At 51.4% G+C, this 18,174-nt stretch overlaps 1 protein-coding gene across 5 annotated transcripts in view; it reads right to left on the bottom strand.

The window, feature by feature from the left end:
* Positions 1-204: 204 nt before the first annotated feature.
* The window catches only part of Ube4B (Ubiquitination factor E4B), a 373,326-nt gene continuing 355,356 nt past the window's right edge, over positions 205-18,174 (bottom strand). For 4 of the 5 annotated variants that reach the window (XM_084597298.1, XM_084597297.1, XM_084597293.1 and 1 more), the window contains one exon: positions 205-599. In XM_084597298.1, coding sequence (XP_084453424.1) covers positions 529-599 — 71 coding nt within the window. In that variant the 3' untranslated portion in view covers positions 205-528. The remainder of the gene's footprint in view (positions 600-18,174) is intronic. The other variant, XM_084597296.1, reaches the window with a different exon arrangement.

The raw sequence follows: 18,174 nt of genomic DNA, 5'->3' as shown, positions 1-18,174 counted from the left end.
TTGAGACAAACAAATAAGAAAATAAAAATAACGGCTTGAGGGGCAAGTTGGTGCATCATCGTATTCAGATATGTGGCGCAAATAAACACAAACACAGGAGAAGGTACACAGCACACGCGCACGTGCGCGTGCGCTGTGTACCTTCTCCTGTGTTTGTGTTTATTTGCGCCACATATCTGAATACGAAATAAGAAAATCCTAGCATTGTTTTGTGGCTGCATGCAGCATCATATTTATTATTCACCAGAAGGTGCAATCTAGAAATATACAAAAAAAAAATGACACTGTTCTAGAGTGGCACAAGCAGAGCCCTCCTGGGATATTGCTACCGAGTGGATGATGGAGAGCATTTCTTGAGTGTGGCAGCCGGTGCTCAGACGGTTCTTTTGCTGGCTCATCAAGTACAGCAACACTGGAAGCCTTGCAGGTATCACATGCAGCAAAATGAGCACGGTCACAGTGTGCCCAATAAATATTTTTAGCCGGAGGTGATTCGATGGCTGCACTTTGACGTGGTCCGGGGATTGTTCACTGGCCTGACCGTGACTGCTTCCACTCAGTTATGCGTTGCCGGAGTTCCTCATCTGCAAAAAATGTCCCTTCACATATCATTTGGCAGTCACAGCAACTCCCTGGCGACACAGCTGGAATATGCAAAACCAAGCACATACCTTTTGGTAGCAATTAATGTCAGAACTCTGATAATTCCAATTTCTATGATACCTACTGAGGAGCTGCCATATGGGAATGTGCACATATCCGAGGACAATTTTTTAGCCTCTAGGAGGTCCTAAAGTTCAATTTGTTGGTCTATAAAAGTCCAGCCATGCACAAAAGTTGAATTTTTCGGGCACTAAAAACCACTACTCTTCACTGCTTTACAAGGTGCTATTCAGATGGAGTGGACAGGTTTAACAGACAACTCCAAGTCACTGGCATGCCCTTAGGGGTAGCCTAAAAAGAACAGTCAGGGTATACAATCACATTTAGAACTACAGTAAAATCTGATTGATATGGGTTTTTTTAATGCGGGAAAAAATGTACCATCTGGGAAAACGTATGATCCCACATGCCTGACTTGGAAAAATTTAACTGCTGTATAAAGACATTTGGAATTGAGACTTTCCCAGCACAAAATTGTAGATTAGCATTTATAGACTTCAGATGTGCACAGCTCCATTTTTCCCTGGCAGAATTTGGTCCGTATTTGCACTGTCTTAAGTGCCGAAGAGATTTAGTAACAAATCCGCTTCGTTGAAGGCAATGGCAAACCAAGATCGCTTCCTTGATTATTTATGGCTGCTTCACCCCATTACACCAGTGACATGTATACAGCCACCACGTTTTGCTCATGCTGCGTTCCCTGGACCCGGTGCGCTTGTATGCAAGAAAATAGCTATGAAATGGTTCACCCCGCCCCTAAAGTGCTGCAAAGAAGCCACTGCGTTTCACCTCATGAAGTCATGTTTCCATGGGAATGGGTGCCTCGTATGTGGCATTCCTTGACCCTTCGGCCACCTAGGTACAGCAGGAAACCAAATGTGACCGGTGAGCGCCGATCAGTTTTTCATGCCGCGAGCACTCTCTACGTCCGGTTGATCACAAAATGTTTTATAAGACCACAATTTGTCGAAATTTCTAAATGTAGTAACCAGAAAATCGTGTTATCTGGAGTCGGGCACATCCCTTGTTCCGCCTCTCCGGCATACACTTCGACGAAGCCCGACCACATTAGGCAATTACAGGTTACAAGAAATTTATTTGCATGATTGAGCACACTTCATCCCACTCAGAAAGCGACCTCTCTGCTCAATAACAGAGTCAATTTCTTTCATTTCCTAATCACACTATGACGACGCGATGCCTCACTGCCCGCGCCGACCAATAGTCGTTGCTGCCTTCACCTCGCCCCACCCATAGCCGCATCTCGCGTCTGCTGCAGACCCTGGGGCTATTGGTTTCGATACTTGCTGCTCGCTTTTTACCACTTCTTCACCAAACAGCTCAAGCATTCGCTAAATGAATACTTCATGACAATAGTAAACGCTTTGCCATTTCCCGTGTGAGCGAGAAATTTTATCGGGAATGCCGATGACGACGACTGCGTGCCATCGCTGCTGCAGTTTACATCTGTGTGCATACACACACGCTGCTCGTTTTCATGGTAAAAAAGTGCCTTCCGGGCTCTACTTTACTCGGGTATTTTCTCTTCTCGTGCTACATTACGCATTTACGCAATGCGATAACTCCGCAAGAACCGCCGATAAGGCAACATACCGCATGAGTAATGTTTGGGTTTTGGTTGTTGACATCGCACGAGAGTGGCACTTCCTGCTAATTATATTTGCTCTCTTTGATGCCATGAATTAAAACGGTGTTATTTGTGTCCCACGAGCACAGTGCCCACGAGTGCCACAGACTACTACCAGCCGCCCTCAACATTGCTCGGCAGACCAGGTTACGCCGGTGCTTACCGCTGTCTGTACCGGCGCCCTGTGATAAAAGCAAACATTGTTCTCAGATCACTACAACCAAAATTACCCTCGATGACCGTTTGCACTCGCTAAAATATGTTATTTTGCTCTCCACGATCGTCAAAATCACACACGATTCCGGTGGGCTCGCTAAGCCTACTTGCCTTAGACGGGGCCGGTGTCGACTCATATTCAACGAAAAAAGCACCACCCGCGAGTGTTGCAGTGTGAAAATATGAAACGCCATCCTTCCCTACTTAATTTTGGCATGTATATGACACAGGGAAGCGCAACTATGCACATTACGTCGTTCGTAGCCATTTCATTTTCGCTCGCTCGACGATCTGCCGAGGACTGATCGGGCGACCATCGGCCGATGCGTTTCGTCAGCGTCGCTGGTCTGAAAACTTGTCACACTACAACGATAGTCGGTCGTTGGTTGTGCTGGCGTCATTTTCGTCTACATGTTTCAAAAGAGCTTCCATCAATATTCGGCGATTGTTGGTGGATAGCGGTTTGTTTATCATGGACAAAAATTGGGAATCGGTCAGATCAGGACATCCAGCTGAATAAGCAATGCCGTCACTGAACGCGGCGATGTGCACAGAAAGGCATTCTTCAAATTCGGCAAGTTTCAGACTACGCGGAAATACTGCAGGTTCGTTGGAATGATTACAGTCCAAAGCATGGCACAGCCCTCGTTCACTCGAACAACGCTGTGGAGCACCAACACACACATTTTCGCACCGGCAAGGGAAGCGGGTTCCAGCAGAGTGTTGAAGGCATGGAGAACTGCACCCGAGGACACAACCGGGATGAAGATGGCGGTCATCGCTGGAACGACGTTATCTTCAAAGACAGAAAATGCTTGGGCAGCCCGCGGCGCTCCTTCTATGAGGGCTGATCGAAGGCTAGGGCTTATTGATATCCCGCCACTGTTGAAGTCTAGAGTTGCGCCACACTGTTGTAAAAAGTCAACTTGTATGGAGTGGCAAATAGGAAGAGTCATGCTCCGATCAGTAGCTAAAGAGTCGTTTTGTAGTAGAGCGTAGCGGTAGGGGCCCGAAGGGGGTGGAAAAGTCGGGTCACGGACTTCTGGACTGACACTAGGTCTACGACTCGACTGCGCTGGTAACGGGGAGCCTGGTTCTGGCGGCACCAGAATCGGGATATGTGGCCGAGCATACCACAGCAGTAGCAAACTGGTGGCTCATGGGCACGGTCAGGATAATAGTCCTCGGGGACAGGACCAAAGCCAGCAGCAAAGTCCAGATGCTGGTGTCGTTGCGGAGGGGGTTGGTGCCGTGCAGTCCGTGTTTTTACTGCTAACAAAATGATTCCAGCAAGAAATTACCAACTAGCCCAGCTTGAGGTTTTACCGAATGTAGTAGGAACGAACTAGTGGAGCAGGGAGTCATTTTGGGGGTCATGAACAAGATGAGTGTGAGCGGTAGTGCCCCAAGAAGAGGAGTACTGGATCGGAGCTGCCTGAACAGGTAGCAGCCACCACAGGGGATTGCACTGCGGCTCACAACATCTTGATGGTGGGCGAATTCATCACGGACAATTTGGCGAATCATGTCTGGTAAATTCGGAGGCTCATGAGAATCCACACTTGCAACAGCGGTCACATTAGGCAAATGGCCAAACTTGGGGTTATGCGACATAGCTTTAGAGCTTCGAATGTACGGCAGTGCTTGATGACGGCTGCGGCAGAATCCAAGTTATCTTTTGTGATTACAAAGTTATAAGTCCTCCGCGATGCCCTTTAAGAGGTGGTCTGTCTTCTTTAGACATTCTGAGATTCACCGCTTTGCAGAGTTTCAGGATCTCTTTAATGTATGTTGTGCATGTTTCTCCAGGCACTTGCGCTCGCTGGAGTAAAGTCTGCTCAGTGCATTTCCGTTTTGCCACGGTATCCCCGAAACAATTTCAAATCTCCTCTTCGTTACGGATGCTTCATGGTTCTCAAAAAATGTCAGGGCTGTGGTGTCCAAGAAAAAAAAAAAAACATTTGCCAGCTTCACTGTGGCATCCCAGCGATTGTACTTGCTCACCCGCTGGTAATTGGTGAGCCACTCGTCTCTGCCTGCCTTGCCAGAAAAGGTGCGCAGCTCGCAGTAGTGCTGCCAAGCGGGTGTGCCTTGATGCCGTGCATCGCCTTCCTGGAGCATGTTCAAGAGCAAAAGTGGAAGTCCAGCGAATCGCCTGCTCCGAGGTCACGAAGGGTGATCGTTCCAGTACCTGCCATGACCCTGTTAGTTTTAATTACAGGGATGACCCCTTTAGCCTGGTGCATTCATTGAAAGATGGCGAGCTTCTTCTTTCTCGCACTTCGTTCTTCTCTCCTCAGCGCTGCCTGACAATATGTAATAGATGAAATGGTTTTATTACAGGTGAACGTCAAATGAAGGACGGATGCACAAGGCTGAAAAACCCAGATCAGTCAGCACGTGCCTCGTTTCCTCTCCTCCTGCTGCTTCTCAGTAAGCCGCTATGCGGCGTAATAATTCCCCCGGGCAAACGATTCTCGTCCTCAAGAAAATTAGGCAGATCGAAGATGGCAGCGCTTCAGGCGAGCCACGTGAACAACTTGTCTCTTGCGGGATAGGCGGTTATCCGTCGTGACTTTGGCGATGACGTAATTCACGTCATTGAGTCAATCCAACACTACGAAGAGGCCATCATACTTGCAGAGAAACTTCTCATATAATCCTCGCTTGCGAATAGGCGTCCAAAGCCAGACGTAGTCTCCGGGGAGTAAGCAACTGCACGATAATGCAGATCGTAGTGTTCTTTCGAGCGGCTTTGAAAAGCCAGTGTGCGTAAGCGGGCTATACGCCGGGCTTTTTCGGCACGACATAGTATCTGGGAAACAGACGCATCATCATTGGGGGAAAATGGGAAGGTGGTGTCTAGGAAAACGTGGGGAGTTCTTGCATAGAGTAAATAGAAAGAAGAATAGCCAATAACTTCATGATTTGCAGTGTTATAAGCGTACGCCACATACGGTAGCACTGCATCCCAGTTGCGATGGTCAGACGAGACGCACATGGACAGCATGGTTGTCAAGGTGCGGTTGGTGCGCTCGGTGAGACCGTTGGTCTGCGGATGATACGGTGTCGAGTGTCGGTAGTGTGAACCACAAAGCCGGAGCATGTCTTCCACGGCATCAGCAGTGAATTGCCGACCACGATCACTTATAATAACACGGGGTGCGCCATGGCGAAGATTAACGGAATGCAAAAGAAACGACAAAATATTAGCAGCCTTTGCAGTAGCGAGAGCAGCGGTCTTCGTGTATCTGGTAAGATAGTCAAAGCAGATGATAACCCAGTGGCAGCCCTCTACAGTCTTTGGAAAAGGACCGAGCAGGTCAATTCCAATCTTTTCAAAAGGTGAGGTAAGTGGCTTGACGGGCTGTAAAGGTCCGGCCAGCGTGGTGGTGCGTGCCTAAAGTCGTTGGCATTGTTCACATGTCGCAACATATTGTAGCGTGTGCAACAGCAGCCGCTAGGCGGCTGCTCATCGAGAGTCTCGTGCGCGGACTCGAAGAAGTGACCCCGTGGCATTCGAGAAGAAGCTGAAGTCTGCTGCTGTCACTCAGTGCTCTCTGGACCTGCTCTTCTGTGCTTACTAGGTCAACCCCCTATTAAAACCAACCTTCTGGTTACGGGCCTGAACGGCTACGTGACACTGGTGGAGGTGAGGCCTTGAATTACATGTCTCGGGCCTCTCGCAACCGCTCATCGAGTCCCAACCGGCTTCCGCTCGTGTCGACACCGTTCATCGCTGCAGCCGTCGCCTCCCAGGTCTGGCGCCGGAATTTGCTCCTCTACCTGAACTGACGCCAGCTGACCAGCAGTTCGAGACTTCTGTAATGGCACAAGCAAGTCAGCATCAGTTGCTGCTTCAGCAGCCTCGTACGCCCCCCAGTTTCCATGGCGCTACTGTGGAAGATGTCGACGACTGGATCGACCAGTTCGAGCGAGTGGCACAATTCAATCAGTGGAGCCCTGCTCAAAAGTTGCGGAATTTATATTTTGCCCTTGAAGACTGCGCAAAAACGTGGTATGAGAATAGGGAAGCCAGTCTTCAAAGCTGGGATTCCTTTCGCCAGCAGCTGCGGGACACTTTTGCCAGCCATGACCGCCGTGATCGCGCACGCCGCCTCCTAGAAGCTCGTGTGCAACTACCTAACGAGAGCGTGGCCACGTTCGCTGAGGACGTGACCCGGCTCTGCCGACGGGCTGATCCCGACATGACAGAATCAGCGAAGTTGCGCCACCTGATGCAGGGCGTAAAAGAACCCCTCTTCGCTGGTCTGGTTCGCAGTCCACCCCAAACCGTCGCGGACTTCATCAATGAAGCTACCCTCATTGAGCGAGCCCTGCAGCAACAATACCGGCGCACGGAGTCCGCCTGTCGTCAACCCTTCAGCAGTGTGGCCACATTCAACGGGTCCACTGAAGATCACTCTCTGCGTGAGCTGATCCGCGAGGTAGTTCGCGAGGAGCTCCTGAAGTTCAACCTTGGATCGCCTAACCCGACTGCCGCGGCTGTCACCGAAGCCGTGCGTGAAGAAATCCGTCAAAATTTTTCACCGCCTGAGTCACTGTTGAAGCCACGTTCCATGAACTACGCAGCGGCTCTTCGTCGGCCTGCAGTGCCTCCTGCGCAACAGCTTCGTTTCGAAGCACAGCCGCCGCCCACTCTGCAGTCACCGTTCTACCAACCTTCCTACCAGCCGCCAACCCAGCAGAGCCTCGTCATGCAGCCGTCCGCTCCTCAGCCACTATCCTACCAGCCTCCCTACCAGCCGCCATCCCAGCAGAGCCCCGTCATGCAGCAACCGGTTCGGAAGGCAGATGTCTGGCGCACTCCTCGCCAACGGCCGCTGTGCTACCACTGCGGAGAGCCCGGCCACTTGTACCGTCATTGTCCATACCGTGAACTCGGTCTTCGGGGTTTTGCTCGTGATTCCCCGCGTCCCCGGGTCGGCGAACGTCCTCCAGAAATCGAAGAATATCTGGCAACCCGCGCAACCTCTTCGAGCAACAATACACAGTCTTCTCCCGTGCGCTACTCGTCACCCGGCCGCCGTGAGTTTAATCATGTGCCGAGGCGCCGGTCGCCAAGCCCACACCGGGGAAACTGAAAGCGGCGACCTCAGGGGGGCAGGTTGCTGACGAACGGAATCGATGTCCCGAAGACCCTCCCGTGACGACTCAGCCCGAATGCTGTGACTACGATGCCTCCGCCGCCACATGAACCCGAAACTCCCAGTCAACCTCAAGCCGATCACGTTGTTAGCGCCGACCTTTCCGTTCTCGTCTACGGACATCTAGTAACCGCTTTGGTAGACACCGGAGCAGACTTTTCAATAATAAGCAAGAATTTTGCAGATCGGCTCTCCAAGGTGAAAATTGAATGGCTGGGGCCGCAAATTCGTACTGCTGGCGGTCACCTTATGACGCCGATCGGACGATGCACTGCCCGAGTAACCATCGCCGATTCAGCCTTTGTAGCCGTTTTTGTTATCTTGCCGCACTGCTGCAAGGACCTCATACTCGGCATGGACTTTTTACGTGAGCATGGGGCCATTATTGATGTTCCTCGCCGTACTGTAACGTTTTCGACGCCTGCAACGATGACCGCTGACTCAGAACGACGCCACGCACCTTTACGCATCGTTGACACGGATGTATCCATGCCGCCACGTTCGTCTGCTCTCGTCACAGTCAGGTGCGACGACCAGTCCTGTGCTGCCGGTGTCGCCGAACAGAACACAGAGCTTCTGTTACATCATGGAGTCTGTGTTGCACGCGGTATAGTTCATCTGACTAATGGTCTAGCTCACGTGCTGATTACGAACTTCGGAAACGAACGGCAACGCATCGCTAAAGGCACCACGGTAGCTTACTTTGAAGGTGTCGCAGAAGCTGCCCACGACTGCTTTGTTCTTGAGACCAACACGTCTGCCAGCCAAACGCCCAACTTCGACCCTGATGTGAATCCCGCTCTATCACCGGCAGAGAAGGAAAGACTCGTCGGACTACTCTTTCAGTTCCAAGACTGCTTCTCATCCGCCTCCGCGGCTAAACAGACGCCCCTGACCAAGCACCGCATATTAACCGACGACCGCACCCGACCAGTCCGACAGAACCCCTACCGAGTGTCACCGCGGGAACGCGAAGTCATTGCTCAACAGGTCGACGAGATGTTAAATGACGGTGTCATACAGCCATCGAGGAGTCCCTGGGCTTCGCCTGTTGTCCTCGTTAAGAAGAAAGACGGAAGTTTAAGGTTCTGTGTGGACTACCGTAAGCTCAATCAGGTCACAAAGAAAGACGTCTACCCGCTGCCGCGCATTGATGACTCATTAGACCGGCTACACCACGCGCGCTACTTTTCATCGCTTGATCTTAAGAGCGGTTACTGGCAGATCGAAGTCGATGAACGTGATCGCGAGAAGACAGCGTTTGTCACGCCCGATGGACTTTATGAATTCAAAGTCCTACCTTTCGGACTGTGCTCCGCTCCAGCGACATTTCAGCGAATGATGGACGCAGTTCTATCTGGTCTTAAACGGCAGATGTGTCTAGTCTACCTGGACGACGTTGTTGTGTTTTCACCAACACCTCCAACGTCTCTCCGCTGTGCTACGGGCTATCAGATCTGCCGGCCTCACGTTAAGACCACAAAAGTGTCACTTTGGCTATGAAGAGCTCCTGTTCTTGGGCCACGTCGTCAGCCATCGAGGAGTTCGTCCCGATCCTGCTAAAACAACAGCCGTCACCAAATTCCCTACTCCATGTAACAAGAAGACAGTTCGCCGTTTCTTGGGCCTCTGCGCCTATTACCGCAGATTTATTGATAACTTTTCACGCATTGCCGCTCCGTTGACACAGTCTCACCCGGGATGATGTCACCTTCACCTGGACGGACGAACAGCAAAAGGCATTCGACGAGTTACGGTACCGCTTGCAGACAACACCTTGCAGACAACGCTTGCCCATTTCGATGCGAATGCTGAGACTCTGGTCCACACAGATGCCAGCAACGTGGGTCTAGGCGCTGTACTCGCCCAGTGCCAAGACGGTGCCGAGCGAGTTAGCGCATACGCCAGCCGGACTCTGTCCCGTGCCGAATCAAACTATTCCACCACCGAAAAAGAATGTCTGGCTGTTGTATGGGCGGTGATGAAATTTCGACCCTATCTTTATGGCCGGCACTTTTGGGTTGTGAGTGACCACCACTCTCTGTGCTGGTTAACGAACTTGCGAGACCCCTCCGGACGCCTTGCACGATGGAGCTTACGGCTACAGGAGTTCGACATGACCATCGTGTATAAGTCTGCACGTCAGCATAACGACGCTGACTGCTTGTCCCGTTCACCTGTCGAGGCTGCGCGGGAAGACGAAGAACCAGACTTTCCCCTTATCGCAGCCGTCGACGCGCTCACTGTTTCGCAGCAGCAACGTAACGATCCGGCTCTCGCACCACTTATCGATTTTCTGGAAGCGCGCACTACAGAAGTTCCCCGTCTCTTCGCCAGAACGCATTCATCGTTTTGCATGCGAAACAATGTCTTATACAAGATCAACTTCGCTCCGACGGGAAGAGATTACCTCCTCGTCGTACCACAGTCTCTTCGCGAAGAGATCTTACAGGCATGTCATGACGAGCCCACCGCGGGTCACCTGGGGTATGCTCGAACTCTGGCCCGAATTAAGAAGAGTTATTACTGGCCAAACCTTGCGGCCGCAGTACGACATTACGTGAGAACATGCCATGATTGCCAGCGATGGAAAACACCGCCTGTGAAACCGGCCGGTTTACTGCATCCTGTTCAAGTGCCAAGATGCCCATTCGAACAAGTTGGCATGGATCTGTTGGGTCCTTTTCCAATTTCTGATTCCGGCAACAGGTGGATAATTGTCGCTACAGATTACCTCACGCGTTACGCTGAAACGAAGGCCCTCCAGCGTGGTACGGCAATCGAGGCAGCGAAATTTTTCATCGAACGCATAGTCCTGAGGCACGGCGCCCCGACAGTTATAATAACGGACCGAGGCACTGCTTTCACTGCCAAGCTACTGGAATCTGTCATGCAGCTCAGCGGCACTACCCATCGCAGGTCAACCGCCTACCATCCACAAACTAATGGCTTGACAGAACGTCTGAACAAAACTCTCGCCGACATGATGTCCATGTACGTGGATGTTGAACATCGGTCTTGGGATGACGCCCTCCCGTACGTCACGTTTGCGTACAACACGGCGCAGCAGGAAACAACGCAAATGACGCCGTTCTCCTTATTGTATGGCCGCGAAGTTTCGACAATGCTCGAAGCCATGTTGCCCCACGACGGCCGTGACCTCAAAGTTGGCACCGAGGAGTTCACTCAACGCGCAGAAGCACGACAGCTGGCGAGGGCACGCATCCGGAACCAGCAAGGCCGAGACGCCCAGCGTTACGATCACCGCCACCGTGTAGTGACTTTCGCACCGGGCGACAGAGTGTGGCTCTGGACTCCAATTCGACGTCGGGGCCTATCTGAAAAACTTTTGAAGCAGTACTTTGGGCCATACAAAGTGCTCCGTCAGCTGAGCGACGTCACGTACGAAGTGCTCCCGGACGGCTTTTCTTCTACTCGTCGCCAGCAGAAATCCGAGGTTGTCGATGTCGTGCGCATGAAGCCATACTTTTCGTGAGAAAATTAGCGCACCGCTTAATGCATGTTTCTTGCTTTATTTTTCTCCCTCTGTTTTCGAATTCATCAAGTTGACATTTATTTTTTTAGAGAGGGCGGTAATGTAGCGTGTGCAACAGCAGCCGCTAGGCGGCTGCTCATCGAGAGTCTCGTGCGCGGACTCGAAGAAGTGACCCCGTGGCGTTCGAGAAGAAGCTGAAGTCTGCTGCTGTCACTCAGTGCTCTCTGGACCTGCTCTTCTGTGCTTACTAGGTCAACCCCCTATTAAAACCAACCTTCTGGTTACGGGCCTGAACGGCTACGTGACAATATTGTTTGGTTGTCTTATAAATTTGTGGCCAATAAGAACGCTGGCGAATTTGGTGCAGGGTACGACAGAAGCCTAGATGTCCAGATGTGATGTCATCGTGCATGGCATGCAAAACTTGCGCACGGAGACATTTTGGGACGACCAAAAGGAGGGCAGCACCGTGAACTGAGTAGTTCTTCTTGAACGAAACACCGTCTTTGATAGTAAACTGCGTCGACTCTGCTCTTCCTTCTGCGTCTTGTATAAGAGGCTGTAGTGACCGGTCGTTGCGTTGTTCTCGCCTAAAGGTGGCCATACTAGGAAACGTCGACGCGATTGAGGCTAAACACCCATCGAAGCCGTCATCGTTAACGGAAGTCTGAAATGGGTGCCGTGAGAAGCAGTCTGCATCACTGTGATGTTGTCCACTTTTGTACGCGACACCAAAGTTGTATTCTTGTAGGCGTAATGCCCAGCGCACCAGACGACCAGATGTATCGCGAAGTCCGATGAGCCAGCATAGCGAATGGTGGTCAGTAACTATGGTGAAGTAGTGTCCATATAGGTATGGTCGAAACTTGTGCACAGCAAACACAACTGCGAGGCACTCCAATTTGGTAACTGTGTAGTTCCGTTCACATTTTGTCAACGTGTGGCTGGCATATGCAACAACGTGCTCAGCCCCACTATGTAGCTGCACAAGCACTGCCCCAAGACTGATGCCACTGGCGTCAGTGTGAACCTCCGTGACAGCAGAAGGGTCAAAGTGGCGCAGCAGCGATGCTGAAGTTAGAAGAGACTTGAGCAGATTGACAGAGGATTCGCACTCTGGGGTCCACACAAATTGCAAATCCTTGTGCAGTAGAGAAGTAAGGGGGTGGGCAAGTTGCACAAAACCAGCAATAAAGTGACGAAAATAAGAGAGGCCAAGAAAGCTCTGAAGAATTTTCATGGTGCGTGGAGTTTCAAAGTCGCGTACTGTAGCAATCTTCTGCGGATCCGGCTTGATACCATCCTCGTTGACGAGGAACCCAAGAACTAAAGTTTGTCGCTCTTCAAAATGGTACTTCTTCGAATTCAAAATGAGGCCCGCGTTGCCAATGCATTCAAGAACATTATGGAGTCTCTCATTGTGCCCTTGGAAGGTATTATAAATAAAAAGACTAGCGCAAATAACAGACACAGACATAGGAGCGCTCGTCCTGTCTACTCCTAAGTCTGTGTCTATGTTATTTGCGCTAGTCTTTTTATTTATAATGACACAACAACTAGCCCAGCTTTCTGCTTTAACCCTTGGAAGGTCTTTCCAAAAATGATAACATCATCTAACACTACATGCATATTGCCGCAATGTTATCTTACTGGCGCCGCCGTGTGGTGAGCTCGAGAGACTGGCACGCGCTTGTCTTTTTCACTCTCGGTGCTTGCCCGCCACTTGGTTCCGTACCTTCTTTTGTCGGTACCTTTGCGTAGGTGAAAGTAAATCAGCCCACTCAGCTTCTGTGACATTTTTGGTGGAGTTTCCGGGTACATCCCATGTACGAAGATCCTCTGGGTGCCCCCTACGCCCATCTACACGCCGTGGACACAACACCTGTGCACAGGGCAAGTTGCCGCTTAAGAGGCTTAGCTCCCGAGTGTGGAGTGCATATTTTGGCAGCGTAAAATTAAAGACAGGACTAAAGGAGAAAGACAAGGGACACACGCTGAACTTCAACTGATAGTTTAATGGACGTAACATCAATATATACAAAAATGTTTTCAACGCCATCACTTGAGCGCATGCTCCCAAACCTTCGCCTCTGCGATATCGAACAGATTAGAGCCTCATCACCTATGGCCACGTGTCATTCTCCTCTTTAAAAATTCCAGCTCTTTGGGTGACAGCACAACCGAGCTACTGCTAACACAATTATGCAGCTGCTAACACAATGCAGCCGCTGCCCTAGCCCCACCAGTCCATCATGCACCCCTGCGTTGAGCGACACACGTGTGCTGCGCAGCTTCAAGCAGCAGTTGAGCAGGGAGATATTTGAGGCCCTTGAGATTCATAATCAAGGTGATAATTGTGTTAGCAGTAGCTCGGTTGTGCTGTCACCCAAAGAGCTGGAATTTTTAAAGAGGAGAATGACACGTGGCCATAGGTGATGAGGCTCTAATCTGTTCGATATTGCAGAGGCGAAGGTTTGGGAGCATGCGCTCAAGTGATGGCGTTGAAAAAATTTTTGTATATATTGATGTTACGTCCATTAAACTATCAGTTGAAGTTCAGCGTTTGTTCCTTGTCTTTCTCCTTTAGACCTGTCCTTAATTTTAAGCTGCCAAAATATGCACTCTACTTATCAAGACCAACTAGCCCGTCTTTCTACGTTAACTATTCCGAGTGTGGTCCCTTTGTTTCCCCACCGCGAACCATGATGACTACAACGGCAAGCCAGACCATTCAGCTTCCCGTGAGTGCCCAGCCGCTGATTTGCCATACTTCGCGTATGCCCACGCCGTTCCATGGCGACAAGTTTGAAGACGTGGAGGACTGGTTGACCAGCTACGACCGGGTCGCAGTGTTTAATGCGTGGGACGAGGAGCGGAAATTGCGGAATGCTTATTTCGCACTAGAGGATGCCGCCAAGATGTGGTTCGAAAACCATGAGGCTACCATTACCGCTTGGCAGGGTTTCCGGCGGCAGTTGCTCGGAACATTTGGCAACGATGCAAGAAAAGAGATGGCTGAACGTCATCTACAGTTCCGATCCCAACGACCCAATGAGAGCGTCGCCATGTTTGTCAAAGAAATGACTCTGCATTTCAACCGGGCAGATCCGGCCATATCGGAGGCAAAGAAAGTGCGCCACCTTATGCGAGGTGTCAAGGAGCAGCTGTTTGCTGGCCTTGTACGTGACCCTCCATGTACTGTGGCTGATTTCACGAAGGAAGCAAGCATCGAGTGTGCCCTGAATCAGTAATTTGCACATTTTGATCGCTCTGCAAACATCGCTGCTGTGGACTTCCGCTCGCCGATGGCCGGAAACTATAGTGAAGCCCTTCGTGAACTCATCCGAAGCATTGTGCACGAAGAGCTGCAAAAGCTGCTCTCTCTCGAGCAACACCCGCGTGTTGGGGGCATCTCGAATGTTGTGCGCGAAGAACTCCGCCAAGCAGTGCCATCAGTACCATCACCCCAGCCGCCTGCGCCGTACATCATGACGTATAGCGACATGTTGCGTACCCCTGCGCCAGAACCATCGGCACCCTGCAAACCTGCTCCTCCCGCTCGTCCTGCGCCCCGATATCCAGTTTCGACTGGTGTGCCTGATACTCGACTACCCGTTCGCAAAGCACATGCATGGCGCACGCCGGACAATCAACCTTTGTGCTTTCACTGCGGTGAAGCCGGTCACAAACTGCGTCACTGCCCGTACCGTCGGACTGGCTTGCGCAGATTTTCACCGGATGCTCCTCGGCCGCGCTATGGCGAACGAACTCAGGACGTCGACCAATACCTCAGCCATAACGTCCCACCTGCGTCCCACCAGCAACGCCAGTCCAGGTCACCATCACTGTGACAGTTTTCCTCCAGCTGCCATTCTTCCTTCAGGCAGTCCCCAAGTCTGCGCTGGGAAAACTGAAGACGGCGACCTTCGGGGGTAGGGCCGCGTCGATGGACACTACGACTAACATTCTCCGCTCACCGATTCGATCACACAGACCGACCTCCGACCCTTTGCTCCGACCAACAGTCCGACCACTTTTCGAGGATCGCCGAAGCTCTCCTACGACGCCCCCAATCGATGCGCTGCATGACCAATGAGTCCGACGACCTCCCACCAATCACAGAAGCTTACCTTTGATGCCGCAATTCGACGCAACGAACGACCCTTCAGCCCGACGATCCCCGACACACAGCAATTTGTCGATGGTGAGCTACCTTCCGCCGAGATACCCATCGTCGTTGATAACCACCACACGACCGCCCTTGTAGATACCGGCGCTGATTTTTGCGTTATGAGCCATGGCCTTGTTACCATCCTGCGAAAAGTCCCGACTTCTTGGCACGGAGCCCCGATAAGGACAGCCGGAAGGCATGTGATAACGCCGCTCGGAGTGTGCACCGCTTGCGTCGAGATTCGCCACGTAACTTTCTCGTGTTGCTTCGTTGTGCTAGCAGAGTGCTCCAAGGACCTGATTCTCGGCCTTGATTTTCTTAGAGAAAACGACGCAATCCTCGACCTCCGTGACTTCATGGTGTCTTTTTCCACTCACCGTGCGATTTCCGACGAGTACACACAGCGCAGCGACGACTACGCAGGCAGGCCAGTTTTCAAAGTCTGCGACGACCATGTCACTCTACCTCCACACACCAGTTTGTTTGTTACAGTGCAGTGCGACAACCCTCCTGCCCTTCAAGGCCTCGCGGAAATAAACGTAAATTTATTGTTGAGCCTACAAGTCTGCGTCGCTCAGGGGGCCTTTGCCTTGAGTAATAAATGAACTGAACTGCTTTTAACGAACTTTAGTGTCGAATACCGCCATTTACCGCAAGGTACAGCCATTGCTTATTTTGAAGAAGTCAGTGCGCCCTCCGCCCATTGCGCCCTTTCGCTAGCCAACGAGAACCCTCCCGAGAGCACTGGACATACTGTTAAAATTGACGTGAACCCTGCTTTGTCTTACCCAGAAACGCCGCCTTCAAGCAATTCTGGACACTTATCGTGACTGCTTTGCCATCACTTCCAAAGTGAAACAGACGTCAGTAGCCAAACATCGAATTATAGTTGATCCCACCGAACGCCCTATCCGCCAACACCCTTATCGAGTATCGGCGAAAGAACGAGAGGCTATTCGGGCGCAGGTTGATGAAATGCTCCGCGATGATGTGATTCAGCCGTCCACAAGTCCATGGGCCTCACCAGTTGTGCTGGTCGCTAAAAAGGACGGAACATTCAGATTCTGCGTCGACTATAGGAGGCTCAACAAAATTACGAAAAAGGACGTCTACCCACTGCCTCGAATTGACGCCTCGTTTGACTGACTTCGCCACGCCCGATACTTTTCATCGCTCGATCTACGCAGTGGGTGCTGGCAGATCGAAGTCGATGAACGTGATCGAGAGAAGACCGCGTTCATTACTCGTGACGGACTGTACGAATTTAAGGTGCTTCCCTTCGGTTTGTGTTCCGCTCCCGCAACCTTTCAAAGAATGATGGACACTGTCCTAGCCGGCCTGAAATGGCAGACGTGCCTCGTCTACCTTGGCGACGTTGTCATTTTCTCTGCGACCTACGAGGAGCACCTTAAACGATTGACGGCCATGCTAAATGCCATCCGCGGGGCCAGGCTCTCACTAAAACCAAAAAAATGCCACTTTGCATTCAAACAGCTCAAGTTCCTGGGTCACGTCGTGAGTGCTGAGGGAATTAGCCCTGATCCAGAGAAGACGGCTGCCGTAGCTGCTTTCCCGACCCCCACTGATAAAAGTTCCGTGCGTCGGTTTTTGGACCTCTGTGCATATTACAGGAGATTTGTGCACGACTTCTTCCGAATAGCGGAACCATTGATTCGTCTGACAAAGGACGACCAGCCTTTCATCTGGGCCGACGAGCAGCAAAGGGCCTTCGAGGAGCTTCGCAAGCGCCTTCAAACAACGCCCGTACTTAGCCACTTTGACGAGGAGGCCGACACAGAATTGCATAGCGACGCCAGTAACGTTGGCCTCGGTGCAGTTCTCGTTCAGTGGCAAGAAGGCGTTGAGTGGGTGATTGCTTACGCCAGCCGCACCCTGTCTCGTTCCGAAGCGAATTATTCTACTACCGAAAAAGAGTGCCTTGCAGTTGTGTGCGCGGTAACAAAATTTCGGCCGTATTTGTATGGTTGGCCGTTTAGAGTGGTCAGCGACCACCACTCACTCTGTTGGTTAGCGAACCTTAAAGATCCTTCAGGCCGGTTAGCCCGCTGGAGTCTCCGCTTACAGGAGTTCGACATCACTATTGTGTACAAGTCCGGCAAGAAATACAGTGATGCTGACTGTCTATCCCGAGACCCTATCCCGTATTCTTCAATTGAAACAGATGACTCCGTTTTTCTCGGCGCTCTCACGACGCTAGATCTCGCTCAACCGCAGAGAGACGACACCGAACTGCGGCCCCTCATCGATTACCTCGAGGGAACCGCCTCATCACCGCCTCGCCTGTTGTCGTTCTGCTTGCGTGACGGTGTCCTCTACAAGAAAAACTATGCTTCCACAGACGTTCAGTATCTGCTGGTGGTCCCAACGCCACTCCGTACCGACATTTTGCAGGCATGCCACGACGAGCTTTCTGCCGGACATCTCGGTTTTTCTCGCACCTTGGCACGAGTACGACAAAAGTACTACTGGCCCAAGCTTGCCGCTATTGTGCAGCGCTATGTTAGGACGTGCCGTGATTGCCAACGTCGGAAGATACCTCCTGGCAAGACGGCTGGCCTGCTGCACCTATTGTTCCTCCGCGAGTACCTTTTCACCAAGTCGGTATGGACTTCCTAGGGCCATTTCCTACGTCATCATTGGGCAAACGGTACATTATAGTCGCCACAGATTATCTAACCCGCTATTGTGAGATGAAATCTCCTCCCAGTGGCACGTCCACTTATATTGCGAACTTTTTCATCTTTAATCTAGTCCTTCGTCACGGTGCCCCTGCGATCGTTTTAACTGCCCG

Source organism: Amblyomma maculatum, chromosome 3, assembly GCF_055883805.1.
Source record: "Amblyomma maculatum isolate TAMU_Amacu chromosome 3, ASM5588380v1, whole genome shotgun sequence".
Taxonomy (NCBI): Eukaryota; Metazoa; Arthropoda; class Arachnida; order Ixodida; family Ixodidae; genus Amblyomma; species Amblyomma maculatum.
This window is presented reverse-complemented; position numbering and strand designations above follow the sequence as displayed.